Genomic DNA, 17,861 nt, shown 5'->3' on the forward strand with positions numbered 1-17,861 from the left:
AGGCATGAAACACATCGTACATCCTGTACGTACGGGACCGTATGTTCTTCGCTAATAGGGATAGTATCTGCAATTTACAACCGAGCTGAAGCACTGATATTTTTAAAATTTGTATTCATTGCTCAAAATGTCAAATTACAGAGGTCTTTTGTGGATATTAAATAATTTGATAACAAATTAATATGTGTTAACAATGTAGTAATAATACAAATGTAATAATGATATATCCTACGGAAATATTTACGTTATATTGCACGAAATATTGCTATGTGAACTTTTCATAGTATCTCGTCGTTTCTTTCACATTAAACCTATCGATATTGCTTCGTTCATTTTATGTCTTGAAATATATATACAAGTGTATAAGGTCTTTTCCAAAGAAAACAACTATACATGACTTAAGTATAAATATCGTATTATGTATAAGTATTTGTATGTATAAGGCATCGACCATTTTATCGATATATTATGTAGTCAGTCTTATTTCAAACAACTAAAAATAGAATAATTAGATATACGTAGACAATAGCATGTGTCTATTACAGATTAAGACAGGTCACCAAGTAGTGTATGTATATTACAGATTAAGACAGGTCACCAAGTACTGTGTATATATTACAGATTAAGACAGGTCACCAAGTACTGTGTGTATATTACAGATTAAGACAAGTCACCAAGTACTGTGTGTATATTACAGATTAAGACAGGTCACCAAGTACTGTGTGTATATTACAGATTAAGACAGGTCATCAAGTACTGTGTGTATATTACAGATTAAGACAGGTAACCAAGTACTGTGTGTCTATTACAGATTAAGACAGGTCACCAAGTACTGTGTGTATATTACAGATTAAGACAGGTCACCAAGTATTGTGTATATAGTACAGATTAAGACAGGTCACCAAGTACTTTGTGTGTATTACTGTACGCACCAAGTACTGTGTGTATATTACTATACGTGCACATATGCACTTACTAGAAAACACTTAAAATCTGCGGATGTCATGACTCTAAAATGTTGAAGTGTTGCCAGTATGATCATTGATGAAATCTACCAACTCATTGTGAAATGTTTACCATACAAATAGACATGATCAGGGCTGAATCACTTACTACAACACTCACTGTGATATAAATAGCGGTATTGCAATAACGCATGATGAAACAATGAATAAATAGTTGTATAACGCATGTAAATTACAGTATTTATATGGTAGCGGCGTATATTAAAGGTCTGACGCTTGATAATATAAACGAAAAAATCGTGTGTTACCAACCTGCATTTGTTAAAGGGCTGTTTTAGTTAATGACAGGTACCGAAAAAAAGATTCAGACTCTATATGTACCGAAAACAAGTACAAGTCCATACGTACCGAAAACACGTGCAGGTCCTATTTGTACCGAAAACATATGCAGGTCCTATATTTACCGAAAACAGATACAGGTCCTATGTACCGAAACCATCTGCGGATCAACATGTACCGAAAACATGTGCAGGTCCATTTGTATCGAAAACATGTGCAGATCCATATGTACTGCAAACAGGTACATGTCCTATATGTACCGAAAACATGTGCATGTCCTTTATGTACCGAAATTATGTGCAGGTACTTTATGTGGTCAACCGTACAGAAAGTTAGATTAAATACGTTTGATAAGTATTTCCGTATCATTATTTTAAACGGGAAGACAAACTTATGTCTTATCTACATCAGACCATGATTTTTATCAAGATTATAAGAAGACATTTAGAGAAATCGTCACTAGTATTATTATTTAGGTTTGATAAATTTATTTGCCTCCGTAATGCACAATATTTACTATACTGAAAATTTAAGTGAATTTTAGATATAAGTGGATTTCGTGGGTACTATTTTGTCAAGAATGACGTAAATTCCATCTGTGAATTTTTAACAATCTACCAGTGGAGGGTATCGTTTCACCACCACGTAGGTAAAACTATCCTTTTATCGTCGTGAACAGTGATAGTATTTCTCGGTTGATTACACCATGATATTATAGCGAACAACTATTGTCATAATGTCCTCACTCACTACATCTGCCCACTCTCAGATAAGCCGCAGGAATTCTCTGGTTTACCATTTCTTTTCAGTAAAGTGTAACGATAAAGGTATCCTTGGATGATTGTATGGTATTTACGTATATAAACAATGTAATACAGACTGCCTGTTCGCGTGATAAGACTGTCATTTAAACAATAAACCTATGTAAACAGTCTATTGTTAGCCACGTCTCTATTCTCAAAGTCTTTATTTATGCTACATGTCACAAGTGAAAAATCAACAACAAAAAACAAACAAAAACAGAGATTTCTATCACGATCATACGGTGTATTGTTTTTTGATGTCTTAAACCAATACTAGACCATTGTTTATCATTTATATAAACTGGTTTATAATCGTCAAGTACACAAATAATGACAATGCTGGTAATATAACACATAACTAGAGCCACACTCATTCTCTATCAGTAACTTCCTATAGTGATATATGTGTAACTTAGCGGAAGGATTTCTACTTTCGGTCTGGATATACCTGTACCAATACAGTATATTGCGTTGTGGCGAAACAAGAGTTTCCCACGTTCAGTCCGTATATTTATTGCATACTGTGTTTATTTTTGTCCATGAAATGAAAGTTTTCTACTTTTAGTCTCGATAATCAAGAGACTCTACTTTCAGTCTAAATTTTGTAGTCCATGTAGAACTTGGTAACTGTCTTATGGAAATATTTGTTGAGTGTTTTAATGGGTTATAATAGGTAATAGCACGCTATTGATTTATATAAAAGGTAAGGCGCTTTATAAAATCAAATGGAGTGTGGGCGGATCAATAACCGTATTCGTGTTTAATGCAACACAAGAGTTGGTAAATTAATCAGTCACATGGCGAGGTGCTCAGGAGTCAAAATATAAATCGCGATCGCACATGCCGAACTATTTGTATATTTACATTAAACATGCGGATGTTTTACGACTTTATCATTAGCACGATACATGTGATTCTTTAGTAGGAAACTGCTTATATGTTTATATGTGTATTTATATCGGCAGGTTCTGTCAAACAATAAGCCTTTAATAAAGTCCTGCAATATACAATTGTTAAGATATACTACTCAAAATCAACGATATACAATTATTAAGATATACTACTCAAACTAAACATCCTTACTTATTGTTTAATGTAACACAATGCATCATTTACAACTTAATGTAGATGTACAACCTAATGTATCTTTTTGTAAATTTCATTGAATTCTGAATCATTCTGCAACTGAGATTATATTTATTAAATTTCATATAGCTTAATTGGTATAAAATATAATGATTTACCCATTAATATTCAAATATATAAAGGATTTTAAGAAAACAGACGGAATTTTACTAGACCATTAACGCTTATTAGATACGATAATTCTCCACAAAACATCGCCTTTTTTAATTGGCAACGTAAAAACCTTTTTATCTTGAATATCACACGAGAAATGCAATTTTTGAATGTTGAAGATATATAGGTAATTTATAATGACTCAGGGGTAAACAATTGTCAATATCTCCTTAATCAGGATAATAATAATGACAACAAAACAATGAAATATACTTTTCAATTCATTTATTCAACTTGGAGAGTTGATTTCCTGAAAACTGGACATATGTATTCCAAGTGAATATCGTAGATACTAAGAATATAAAATACAGAGATAAATGTTGTTCAATTTCCTTACCGGAGTTACTGTACTAAAATGATACTAAATACTAGGTTCCAGTCATCTTATGGGATAGAAAGGATATACTTTAAGAATAAAAGTAGCCCATCATTTCTCATTTGAGCTAAGTGACTATGTCAGTCAGATCTACCATACAGAATGTGAAGGACACTACATGTTATTACACATAGGCCGCTTACTTTGATCTTCACCGTATAAGGAAGTGGACCATTTTACAGTTAATCTGTATGCTATGCGGGAAGTATGTGTCTCTATTGTTAGTTCTCCACTCCATTTCTAGATAGTTACATGCATGTTTCCCAGAATAAATTCTTCTCTATGTCGCAACTTCCTTTATATACACATGTATATATAGATTTCCAGATTGATGACGATATTTGGAAAAATGGCATATTACATGTTTACCTGTGAAATATATGAAATTATTATTGTATATGAGATTCTAAATCAAAGGTCTGTTGCAGGTGTGAAAATGGCCGCGAATAATCTTTCCATTGAGCAGATTGCAGATAGATTTTTGGTTTCTAAAGAGACGGGATTCCTAATTAATTGTTCACATGTATGTAAGCTGTACATTTTCATAATGAACTATATATTTCTTTCATATTTTTCATGTTCTTTAAGACAAGTATTGCAGTTGTTATCAATTGCCTTGCTAATATGCGGAATATTCAATATTTTATCAAAAATGTCTTGCGTGTTTTAAATGAATTTCTATCAATATTTTAAAAGATAAGGTTGGCATTACAAAACATCACCTATCCATTAAACATCCGAATCAACGCAATACCAAACGTTCTTCATTCATAGTTCGATTGCGGATTTTGGCCATTATAAATAGTTTTCATTTATAACGATCAAATTACACAAACAAATATAAGACAAACATTGATACCGAAACTTTTTGATAACGACAGGTAAAACTAGATAAATGCTGGGGTCCATTTGAGGAAGTTGCAGAACAACTGACTAAGAATGTGGAAAACAGGATAATACGACATAAGATTGAGAAGGTATGCCTTTAAATTTATAATTAGAATTAAACGTTGAATAAGAACATTTTCACCTTCAGAAATTTCCTAACTCAAATAGCTATCAGAACGGTTATCATTCCTACTGCTTCATAAATTTAGAGCATGTTAAGAACAGTATGTGTAGGGATAGCAGTTAGATTGTTAATGGTTATCGTCTTTACTGGGGCGTTTATTACTTAGTACATGTGTTATGTTTGAATAAATGCAAATTAAAAGGTTTGATGAAATTGGTACATGTTTACAGCTAAACGGCGACCATGACATCCCAGAAGACAAGTTTGAGCAACTTTGCCTGCACAAGATTTTGACATTCTTAACTTCTGGATACATTTGGCAGGACGGCGAAGAAACCGTACCGGAGGTTTGTAGGATGGATATCAAAACGGTTGTAACTGAAATTGATTATTTTGCTTCTTTACGTTTTGTTACAATAATGAAAGAAAAGATAGCTGAGCAAGCTATTGTCTACATCTAAAGTACTATAAGGATAGAGAAAAGTGATATACATGTACTTAAACAGCATGACATGTTCTTCTTTTATTAATGTTTTGACTTGCCCAACAAATTTTATTCGGAAGTTTCCATTTGACACTCATTCAAAATGTGTATTCATAGTAAGGCGATTTTGGTTCACACTTTTGGTGTATACATTTTCATATAGTATGCTATTTCATAACCACGCTAGCCTTTGTTGGTCATTTCATTCCAGAAACTTCCCAGATGTTTAGCGGTCCCGTTGACACGTGTATCCGATGCTCTTGGGATGAAGCCAATTTTAAGCTACCCTAGCATGATATTGGCCAACTGGCAGTTGCAAGATGCGAATGAGTAAATACCTTTTCAATGTGTGTCCAGCATATATACATATGTATGTTTTTGAAAAACAGAAAACTTTTAAGTATTTTGCCATTAAACAATCAACAGTTTAACGCTTGACTGATTTGTAATCAGTGTCAGTGCACCCATTAAATAAATTATCTTCCATTGTATGGACAGTCGTAACACAAAACGGAAATTTTATTGATTCAATTGTTTCAATTGAGACAGTTTCCAATACTTTGTGACGTCATTAAGAAAGAGATACCTATCTAGAATGCCGTCATTTTAAGTGCCATACCAGTCTGATAAATAACTATTTTTCAAGAATGTTTGTACATATATTTTATTTTGTGATGATCTTTCATTCGCTCCAACAATCTAACATGAATCGGATATTCTGGTAAAATCCTCTTATCATGATACACATGTTTTTGTTTTCTTTGTTCCAGACCATTTGACTTCCGGTGAGTGACCCTAGTAAACCCTTGTTACAGTTTCCATATTTGTCGTTATGTGTTTGATTGGGTATCAAATATTATTAATTTGTTTTAGGGAACATTTACCTGATTATTTATTAATGTTTTCTAAAAACATCATTGAACAGAATTTTAACGAGTTAATTAAATTCACATATTGTGATTATTGATAAAAAAACAACAACCTTTATTAATAAAGTATTTAAGCAATAACGGTGAAAAATGAAAGACATTTTCGTCTTCTTTTAAAGTATTGATAACATATTGTTGTGATTGATCAACCTAAAGGTCTATACACCAACCTCTGCAGATAATCTAACTAACTTTTTTTATCATCGCAAAACCAGAAATCTAAATGCCATGTATCAGACCCCAGGAGGTAATGGTGCTGAGGCGTTCATCCTGATCCATGTCATCATAGAACAGAGGTTCGCACCAGCCATAGAGGTAACTCATCACACACGTGTACGGGATATACCATACCCGGACAGTTTATAGTCTATTTGGTTATACGCAATATATCAGTATATCTTAAAGTCGCAGATATTATGCATGCATTATACCTAGTGACAATGATATATTAATGTACAGCATCAGGCATACATGTTTTGTAGGGAAAACTGCTATGTTGATATGCAAATTACTGCATATCATGCAACTATTCTACCCCGAAACTATTGTTGCTATCTTCAGTGTATACTATATGGTGTTATAGTCGACGGCATGTCTCACATACTAGTATGTGGTACAGGGAATACTTTTTATCTTTTCCTAAATCCGTAAGGCTTTCCCATGTAAAAATAAGATAAGAAAATTCGATGTCCAATATTTATGAAATTTAAGAGTGTTATTTTGCACTATATCGTGTATGTATTCCTCAACGTATACTTCTAGTTTATCCGACATGTGAATTATAAAATATTAGTATACCACTAGGATATCGCCAACGTGTTAATTGCAAAATACATGTATATGTCTTTTACCTGTAGGCTATAGTCGACGCAATGAAGTATTCATCAGAGGGTTGTGAGGATAATGTGAGATTGGCCAGAGCCTTGAACGTCATACCGGTTGTGATGGTGAAAATGATGAAAGCATTCAAGGAAATAAAAGGTAAATTTGTTTATCATATGAAAATTCTGAAATAAATGAAATAAACATATAGCCAAGAATCAATAGGAAAACAACTTAAAGAAATCGAAACAGTTATCTTTTAAAAAAACCACGAAACAATTACAATACATATATTTGCACGGAGACCTACATTGTATATAGAAATGTGAAAATAAGACCACGTGTTTCGAAAAGTTCTTTTTCATCGAAGGCATCCGCAATGGAAGTCAGTGCCTAATACGGGCTAAGTCACATCCTTGAAATGAGAACAAGCATATTGGCAAAGACATAATTCTTGTCACGTGTATGTAAGATTTTGTCACACATTAACATTGCGACATGAGCTTTATCAGGCTGATGAATCTGTACCATCACTGATCTCTTTGCAGAGGGCGTTAACCCAGAGCAGTTTTATGATGAACTCCGGATTTTCTACACAGGGTAAGTACATATGTTTAATACCCATCATTTATTTTACTCTATATTATACGTGTATTTGACCAGGTCAGCATAGAAAATACTTTTGTAAGGTCAGTTTTTACAATACTTTAGTGAGGTCAGTATTTACAATACTTGGGTCAGATTATTTTTACAATACTTGGGTCAGGTCAGTATTTACTATACTTGGGTCAGGTCAGTATTTACAATACTTGGGTCAGGTCAGTATTTACAATACTTTAGTGAGGTCAGTATTTACAATACTTAGGTCAGGTCAGTATTTACAATACTTGGGTCAGGTCAGTATTTACAATACTTGGGTCAGGTCAGTATTTACAATACTTTAGTGAGGTCAGTATTTTCAATACTTGGGTCAGGTCAGTATTTACTATACTTGGGTCAGGTCAGTATTAACAATACTTGGGTCAGGTCAGTATTTACAATACTTGGGTCAGGTCAGTATTTACAATACTTGGGTCAGGTCAGTATTTACTATACTTGGGTTAGGTCAGTATTTACAATACTTGGGTCAGGTCAGTATTTCAATACTTGGGTCAGGTCAGTATTTACAATGTTTGGGTCAGGTCAGTATTTACAATACTTGGGTCAGGTCAGTATTGACAATACATGGGTCAGATTATTTTTACAATACTTGGGTCAGGTCAGTATTTACTATACTTGGGTCAGGTCAGTATTTACAATACTTGGGTCAGGTCAGTATTTACAATACTTGGGTCAGGTCAGTATTTACAATACTTTAGTGAGGTCAGTATTTTCAATACTTGGGTCAGGTCAGTATTTACTATACTTGGGTCAGGTCAGTATTAACAATACTTGGGTCAGGTCAGTATTTACAATACTTGGGTTAGGTCAGTATTTACAATGCTTGGGTCAGGTCAGTATTTACAATACTTGGGTCAGGTCAGTATTTATAATGCATGGGTCAGGTCAGTATTTACAATACTTGGGTCAGGTCAATATTTACAATACTTGGGTCAGGTCAGTATCAACAATACTTAGGTCAGGTCAGTATTTACAATGCTTGGGTCAGGTCAGTATTGACAATACTTGGGTCAGGTCAGTATCAACAATACTTGGGTCTGGTCAGTATTTACAATGCTTGGGTCAGGTCAGTATTTACAATACTTGGGTCGGGTCAGTATTTACTATACTTGGGTCAGGTCAGTATTTACAATACTTGGGTCAGGTCAGTATTTACAATACTTGGGTCAGGTCAGTATTTACAATACTTGGGTCGGGTCAGTATTTACAATACTTGGGTCGGGTCAGTATTGACAATACTTGGGTCTGGTCAGTATTTACAATACTTTAGTGAGGTCAGTATTTTCAATACTTGGGTCAGGTCAGTATTTACTATACTTAAGTCAGGTCAGTATTAACAATACTTGGGTTAGGTCAGTATTTACAATACTTGGGTCAGGTCAGTATTGACAATACATGGGTCAGATTATTTTTACAATACTTGGGTCAGGTCAGTATTTACTATACTTGGGTCAGGTCAGTATTAACAATACTTGGGTCAGGTCAGTATTTACAATACTTGGGTTAGGTCAGTATTTACAATGCTTGGGTCAGGTCAGTATTTACAATACTTGGGTCAGGTCAGTATTTATAATGCATGGGTCAGGTCAGTATTTACAATACTTGGGTCAGGTCAATATTTACAATACTTGGGTCAGGTCAGTATCAACAATACTTAGGTCAGGTCAGTATTTACAATGCTTGGGTCAGGTCAGTATTGACAATACTTGGGTCAGGTCAGTATCAACAATACTTGGGTCAGGTCAGTATTTACAATACTTGGGTCAGGTCAGTATTTACAATACTTGGGTCAGGTCAGTATTTACAATACTTGGGTCATGTTAGTATTAACAATACTTGGGTCAGGTCAGTATTTACAATACTTGGGTCAGGTCAGTATTTACAATACTTGGGTCAGGTCAGTATTTTCAATACTTGGGTCAGGTCAGTATTTACAATACTTTAGTGAGGTCAGTATTTACAATACTTGGGTCAGGTCAGTATTTAAAATACTTGGGTCAGGTCAGTATTTACAATACTTTAGTGAGGTCAGTATTTTCAATACTTGGGTCAGGTCAGTATTTACTATACTTGGGTCAGGTCAGTATTAACAATACTTGGGTCAGGTCAGTATTTACAATACTTGGGTCAGGTCAGTATTTACAATACTTGGGTCAGGTCAGTATTTACTATACTTGGGTTAGGTCAGTATTTACAATACTTGGGTCAGGTCAGTATTTCAATACTTGGGTCAGGTCAGTATTTACAATGTTTGGGTCAGGTCAGTATTTACAATACTTGGGTCAGGTCAGTATTGACAATACATGGGTCAGATTATTTTTACAATACTTGGGTCAGGTCAGTATTTACTATACTTGGGTCAGGTCAGTATTTACAATACTTGGGTCAGGTCAGTATTTACAATACTTGGGTCAGGTCAGTATTTACAATACTTTAGTGAGGTCAGTATTTTCAATACTTGGGTCAGGTCAGTATTTACTATACTTGGGTCAGGTCAGTATTAACAATACTTGGGTCAGGTCAGTATTTACAATACTTGGGTTAGGTCAGTATTTACAATGCTTGGGTCAGGTCAGTATTTACAATACTTGGGTCAGGTCAGTATTTATAATGCATGGGTCAGGTCAGTATTTACAATACTTGGGTCAGGTCAATATTTACAATACTTGGGTCAGGTCAGTATCAACAATACTTAGGTCAGGTCAGTATTTACAATGCTTGGGTCAGGTCAGTATTGACAATACTTGGGTCAGGTCAGTATCAACAATACTTGGGTCTGGTCAGTATTTACAATGCTTGGGTCAGGTCAGTATTTACAATACTTGGGTCGGGTCAGTATTTACTATACTTGGGTCAGGTCAGTATTTACAATACTTGGGTCAGGTCAGTATTTACAATACTTGGGTCAGGTCAGTATTTACAATACTTGGGTCGGGTCAGTATTTACAATACTTGGGTCGGGTCAGTATTGACAATACTTGGGTCTGGTCAGTATTTACAATACTTTAGTGAGGTCAGTATTTTCAATACTTGGGTCAGGTCAGTATTTACTATACTTAAGTCAGGTCAGTATTAACAATACTTGGGTTAGGTCAGTATTTACAATACTTGGGTCAGGTCAGTATTGACAATACATGGGTCAGATTATTTTTACAATACTTGGGTCAGGTCAGTATTTACTATACATGGGTCAGATTATTTTTACAATACTTGGGTCAGGTCAGTATTTACTATACTTGGGTCAGGTCAGTATTAACAATACTTGGGTCAGGTCAGTATTTACAATACTTGGGTTAGGTCAGTATTTACAATGCTTGGGTCAGGTCAGTATTTACAATACTTGGGTCAGGTCAGTATTTATAATGCATGGGTCAGGTCAGTATTTACAATACTTGGGTCAGGTCAATATTTACAATACTTGGGTCAGGTCAGTATCAACAATACTTAGGTCAGGTCAGTATTTACAATGCTTGGGTCAGGTCAGTATTGACAATACTTGGGTCAGGTCAGTATCAACAATACTTGGGTCAGGTCAGTATTTACAATACTTGGGTCAGGTCAGTATTTACAATACTTGGGTCATGTTAGTATTAACAATACTTGGGTCAGGTCAGTATTTACAATACTTGGGTCAGGTCAGTATTTACAATACTTGGGTCAGGTCAGTATTTTCAATACTTGGGTCAGGTCAGTATTTACAATACTTTAGTGAGGTCAGTATTTACAATACTTGGGTCAGGTCAGTATTTAAAATACTTGGGTCAGATCATTTTTACAATACTTGGGTCAGGTCAGTATTTACAATACTTTAGTGAGGTCAGTATTTACAATACTTTGGTCAGGTCAGTATTAACAATGCTAAACGCGCATGCTTATACATAATTGAGATATATTTATCAATTAAATCAGTAACTTAATGTATGCACATGTCACTTCCCCTTACTCTAGTTGGGGCGGAGGAAAGGAACCTCTTCCTCGTGGATTGGTTTATGAGGGAGTTGATGGAGACAAACGAAAATCGGTTCGTAATCATTTTGCATTTTACGTAAACGTTTTGTTCTCATTTTTTTCTTTTACATATTGAAACATAAGATGATACCAACATATAAACAAAGTCATGATTTAATTCAGCCTATATTAAAATCGGATTATGTACCTTTCCATACGATACATGCATATTTAATTGCACTCCAAACTTAGAGACGTGTGGACAAAAATAAACAGAATTGTCTTTATTATGTCAGATGAAAGGAGGAAGTGCTGCTCAGAGCACAACCTTACAGATACTTGACGCGGCATTGGGTATCAGGCATGAAGGAGGTATGTACCTTGATACAGCGGTAACTAATACTATGATAAAACATATTAATGGTAATTGGAAGTAGTAGCCGGGCTGTAGAACCGGATACGTTCGAATATTAACTATAAATAAACATCAATTGAAAAATAAATCTTTAGTCAGGTCAGTATTGTCCAATTCACAGCACAAAAGGATTTCCTCGATGAAGTGAGAGATTACATGTTGAGAGAACACCGGGAATACTGCGCCTATGTGTGGGAACACAGTAACATCAGGAGTTACGGTTAGTATGTATATAGTGTACAATGTTAAATCCCACAAGGAAACAGTACCATTAGTCATTACGTTAACATCATTATATTACAACTCGTGTAACAGTAACATCATGTGTTAGAGTAACATTAACCGCATTACGCTAACATTTTACACAAGTCACAGTACAATAAGATTGACTTTGAATATGAACAGTTTAGTAGCTGGTTTACAACTCAGGAAATGATACATAACGCATGGAAGCTGAAATCAATGAAAACGATCTAAAAAGGGTTCTGTCGTTATGAAAATAACTTAAAGTTATGTTGATATATATATTCCTTTAGTGGAACGATGCAGCAGCAAAGATGTCCGAAATGCCTATGACAGATGTATCGCTGCCGTCCGGGGCTTTCGGGGCCTTCACAAAGACAAGGTGAATGAGTAAGTATGCTGTTATAAGTGATATCCTGAGACTATGGGGTACATATATAATGGCTATGTTAGCATCATACCCCATATAATATACATTTAGAATTGAGAATATTAACTGCAAATTACTTAAACATATTTTTTTTTCAGTTTTGATTTTATTGAAGTATATTTTGTAAATTATGTCCAAGTAAATAATAATCAATGATGTTTCATGAACGTTGTACATCCACAGTTATATACGAAAACCTTCCGAGCGAAAGGATCGGAACAAACACGTGGAGGGTATCAAACACACAGGAACAGGCAGTACCCGTAAGTTGTTGAACATTTCAGACATACTTGGAAATTATAGCAACATAGATCTATATACAGACATATATGTATGTCACTAGTTTATTATAACTGGTCGCAAGTTTCTATTGTATATGCTAACCTGAAATTGATTGTGACGTCATCATATGGACAATGACGTTACGTCATGAACTGAAAATGGCAAAATAGAATGGCTTCCTCCCCATTTTCACTCTAAAATCTGTCAAATGTACGTTTTCTTATACACACACATGAAATGTTATGGAACTTGTTTCGAAATTTTAATTTTTGCTCGCTAAAAATCGCAAAAACAGATGTTTTATGACTCGTTTTATGTTTATGTTTCATGGTTTTACTATTTTAGTTATACTATTTTCATATTGCAGCCTACCTTACGTTCCTGAATAAAGTCAACGAGGACACCGACAAGTGTAAACTACCGAAAAAAGAACACAGTTAACAGCAAAGTAACAGGACGTGGTTCCAGTATCTTAGCTGTGAATTGATCATGGAGTACATGGACATACCAGTCTTAACAAGAACTAACTTCATACATCTTTTTTGTATAACATGTGTATAATATAGTATCACAAATGACGATTTAAGACAATTTTATGACTCGTGCCCTGCCTGGTATATGTCTGTATATATATATGCAAGTGTATGTGTGTGCATGTGTGAGTGTGTCGGTGTGTGTGTATGTATGCGAATTTACATGTATGTATGTATGTATATGTATGGATACAGTAATGAAATGTTCACTGAAACTGATTCGTTGGTTATAGGACTAAGTCTTACAGCTATAAACGATTTTCCGAGGAATACAGCATTTTGTGGTAAAAGCATAAAACTTTTCCTGAACATAGTTTATGATGTAGCAAGACATTTCAGATATGGACTCATCGCCATTTGATTGTAACATGCTCTATTTATCACTTCCGGTTCAAATCCAATATGGCGGACGCCTATCACAATAATTTAGCGAACCTGTCGAGGGACGAACGCTCAACTCAAAGGCAAAAAGCGAGGAAGTCTCAAGCGAGAAAGATAGTATCGCAAACTCATGTACCTTTCAATTTCAGATAATTGGGGTAGCAGGTACAATTCTTACCTACCTGCAGCAGAGGCATCTAAATCTAAACTATGTAAAAACATAACATTTGTTTCTAAAATTTAGTTTGAAAATATATGTTTGTTAATATCCTCTTTTGATAGACCTAATAAGGTACTTTGAAAGTAAGGAACACAAATCATATAGGAATAAAGTTACCAATGACATTCCACAAAATTCCTGGAATTGAGAACATTAGTTTTGAAACACATTGACCTCAAAAATATTATATGACGATTCTTGAAGATGTCCCGCAAAGTATTTTTGTTATTACAATGTATGACCGCGCTAGCCAGGAATCAGATGTGAATGAGTGCAGAAAAGTAGTGTTTGCGATCAAAGAATTGAATTGATCATCCGACAAAAGAGGTTCTGATACAACACACTATACGAGCTACTCACCAGTTTGGTGTTGTATGGGCGACTCCCTAGATCCCACACCGCCTGTTCCGAAACCGGAAGACTTCGAATAGGAACAGAAGCATGTGGAGCTTTGCAACCATTCTGGATTCAAATGGTGACGTTAAACGGTTTAACTACAACATTTGTATAAAGAAACAACCGGAAGTTGAATGACATTTTCCATATTAGCTTATTGGAACCAAAAGTCCTAATGGCAACAAGTCATATGTATCGCCTATGCATCGCATTGCTACAAAAACAACAGTTAGTATTTTGGTAGGCAATCATTGAGGCAGGCTACACATCATATGTTAGTGAAATGTTAAGTTTTGTAATTTTCAAATTCTGTATTCGTCCTGAAGACCCGGAAGTAAAATACATAAATGTAGTATTTTTTTTTTTTTTTTTTAATGTGGCTTGTTTGTAAGATTTCATAATGTTCTATCGCACAAAATTTCACAATATGAACACAAACAATGTCCTTTTACTTTTGAAATTGGTTATGTTTCTGTTCCAAAAAAGTGAAAATGGCGATAATTAAAACAACAAACAAAAAAACCCCGAAAGTTTTGGCTTTGAAAGAAAAAAGCAAAGCATAAAAAAGTATAAGTTGATTTGTTTGCACACTTAATAAGTTGTTAATAAGCAATATTTTACAAGAAATCCAACCATTGTTTTACCTAAAAACTTGTTTTTATGATACGCGGGGGCCGTCTTGGATTTTACCGGAAATAGGGCTTTTTGAGGAGTTGTCCATATATGAAATATCTTGTTCGGTCGTAAACTTACGACCAAATGCAATAATTTTCTCTTATCTACTGTGCTTCCTCTGGAAAATAAGCTTTGCTAAACAGGTTTCATATCCTCAGTACATAAAGTGTATCATTATTGTTACTTTTTATCATTATTATTATTTCAATAAACTTACATAAAAACTATCAAAATAAGCCTTATAAGTCAATACATGTTGACATATTTACCGTATCTCATTTGTATTACCGAATACTGTGCTATATCTTATATGTAATTCATGCAATATTTTACTAACCAAGGATATAATTTATCATTATCAATATTTTGTATTATTAATGTTTCATGAAAAATGCCAATTCTGATTGGCCGAAAGGTCACATGAATAAATGAATTGAAAAAATCAAGATGACGGCAAAGTTGAAATGATTGTAAATTTTGAATAAGTTTATATACTGTATTTCAATTTTGACAGAATTGAACAATAAACGAACTCGGGGATAATTTTTCATAAGAGAGAGAGAGAGAGACAGAGAGATAGAGACAGCGAGAGAGAGAGGGGGAGACAGAGAGAGAGAGAGAGAGACAGACAGACAGAGACACAGACACACAGACAGACAGTGACACAAACAAAAGGACATAGACACCGACAGACAGAGACAAATACAGACACAGACAGACACAGACAGACACAGAGAGATAGAGATTGAATTTTATGTCTAATTATGTCCGTATCATTAGAAAACATACTGTGCAGTTTGACGTATATTTCGCTGTCAAATAGAACCGCATATTTTAAAACAAACTATGTTTTACTTCGATACTGTATCAGGTAGAAAATACAAAAATGAAATCAAGATACTTTTTGGTTGCTGATTGTGACCGACCGAGATTATACGTGTAGTTATGTACATCATCAGACTGATAAACATAGCTATACGGTCGACGACAACCTATAACTTAAACAAACCAAAATCATATACTTCAATATGTTTGACCAATGGAAGAAGACGATGTTGCTCTAGACACAAATATTTTACTTCGTAGTAGTTTTGTTATAATCTGTTACCTGATCAGGTATTATTGTTATTTTACAGTCCTACGTAGGACATTCTGACATGGTGGTAGTAATGTCTTATCAACCTAGTGGTACCCATGTCCTACCCACCTGGTGGTACCCATGTCCTATCGACCTGGTGGTACCCATGTCCTACCCACCTGGTGGTACCCATGTCCTACCCACCTGGTGGTACCCATGTCCTATCGACCTGGTGGTACCCATGTCCTACCCACCTAGTGGTACCCATGTCCTACCCACCTGGTGGTACCCATGCCCTATCGACCTGGTGGTACCCATGTCCTACCCACCTGGTGGTACCCATGTCCTACCCACCTGGTGGTACCCATGTCCTACCCACCTGGTGGTACCCATGTCCTACCCACCTGGTGGTACCCATGCCCTATCGACCTGGTGGTACCCATGCCCTATCGACCTGGTGGTACCCATGTCCTACCCACCTGGTGGTACCCATGTCCTACCCACCTGGTGGTACCCATGCCCTATCGACCTGGTGGTACCCATGTCCTATCGACCTAGTTGAACCCACGTCCTATCGACCTTGTGGTCCGTGTCCTACAAACCTGGTGGTTCCCAAGCCCTACCGACCTTGTGGTACCCATGTCATATCGACATGGTGGTACCCATGCCCTGCTGATCTGGTGGTACCATTACCCTACCGACCTTGGTGTACCCATGTTACATCGATACCAACCTTGAGGTACCCATGTCACATCGACCTGGTGATACGCACTTCCTATCGACCTAGTGGTACCCATGTCCTACCGACCTGGTAATACGCACTTCCTATCGACCTAGTGGTACCCATGTCTTATCGACCTGGTGGATACGTAGCTCTGTATTTATGTTGACGCTTATTCTAATTGATAGTATGCATGTATGGATTAGTATAAATAATACTTGAATAATAAATTATTGATTTAATATATCCATTTGTTTTGTTTTTTTTAATTATTTTTTTATTTTTGTTTCTTCTTTTTTTCAAACGAATATTCCATCGTGGAGCATGCGATATTTGAGCACACTTACCACATGATAAGGTACCAATCTTCTCGACATTCTGCATTTCTGAGATATCGGCGTAATTTTGTAGGTTTGTGTTTTTGTAATTTTGAGTTACATCCTGTGTTAATGGCTCATTTTTGAAAGGTGTTGATATATATATATACTGTCTCCAAGACTAGATCATGGCAAGACCATTTTTTGCTTTGTTTAGAATGTTATAGGATGTAGTTTATCGTCACGACTTGATCTTCTCATTTACATCTGTTGTTTTTGTTTAGCATGTTACAAAATGTAGTCTGTCATCAAGACTGGTTCGTCTCATTTACATTTGTCGTTTATTCTTTTAGAATGTTATATGTATTAAACCATCGTCACAACTATGTCGTCCCTTTGAAAAGTGATACTAATACTGAGTATAGCCTTCGCTATCATCATAATAATACAGGCCATTTCCAGGTCATGTCATAAAGATGATATCGAATACATACAATACCACTACTGTGACGTAATAAACACTTGTAACGTTG

At 35.3% G+C, this 17,861-nt stretch overlaps 1 protein-coding gene across 2 annotated transcripts in view; it reads left to right on the forward strand.

The window, feature by feature from the left end:
- LOC117329726 (indoleamine 2,3-dioxygenase 1-like) overlaps positions 1-17,257 on the forward strand; it is a 56,725-nt gene extending 39,468 nt beyond the window's left edge. For both annotated transcript variants that reach the window (XM_033887822.1, XM_033887830.1), the window contains exons 2-15: positions 4,211-4,305; positions 4,664-4,759; positions 5,025-5,141; positions 5,490-5,608; positions 6,049-6,063; positions 6,423-6,522; positions 7,065-7,188; positions 7,578-7,629; positions 11,638-11,710; positions 11,934-12,009; positions 12,174-12,272; positions 12,589-12,685; positions 12,909-12,988; positions 13,375-17,257. In XM_033887822.1, the coding sequence (XP_033743713.1) occupies positions 4,211-4,305; positions 4,664-4,759; positions 5,025-5,141; positions 5,490-5,608; positions 6,049-6,063; positions 6,423-6,522; positions 7,065-7,188; positions 7,578-7,629; positions 11,638-11,710; positions 11,934-12,009; positions 12,174-12,272; positions 12,589-12,685; positions 12,909-12,988; positions 13,375-13,448 (1,217 nt within the window). In that variant the 3' untranslated portion in view covers positions 13,449-17,257. The remainder of the gene's footprint in view (positions 1-4,210; positions 4,306-4,663; positions 4,760-5,024; positions 5,142-5,489; positions 5,609-6,048; positions 6,064-6,422; positions 6,523-7,064; positions 7,189-7,577; positions 7,630-11,637; positions 11,711-11,933; positions 12,010-12,173; positions 12,273-12,588; positions 12,686-12,908; positions 12,989-13,374) is intronic.
- Positions 17,258-17,861: the final 604 nt, after the last annotated feature.

Source organism: Pecten maximus, chromosome 1, assembly GCF_902652985.1.
Source record: "Pecten maximus chromosome 1, xPecMax1.1, whole genome shotgun sequence".
Lineage (NCBI taxonomy): Eukaryota > Metazoa > Mollusca > Bivalvia > Pectinida > Pectinidae > Pecten > Pecten maximus.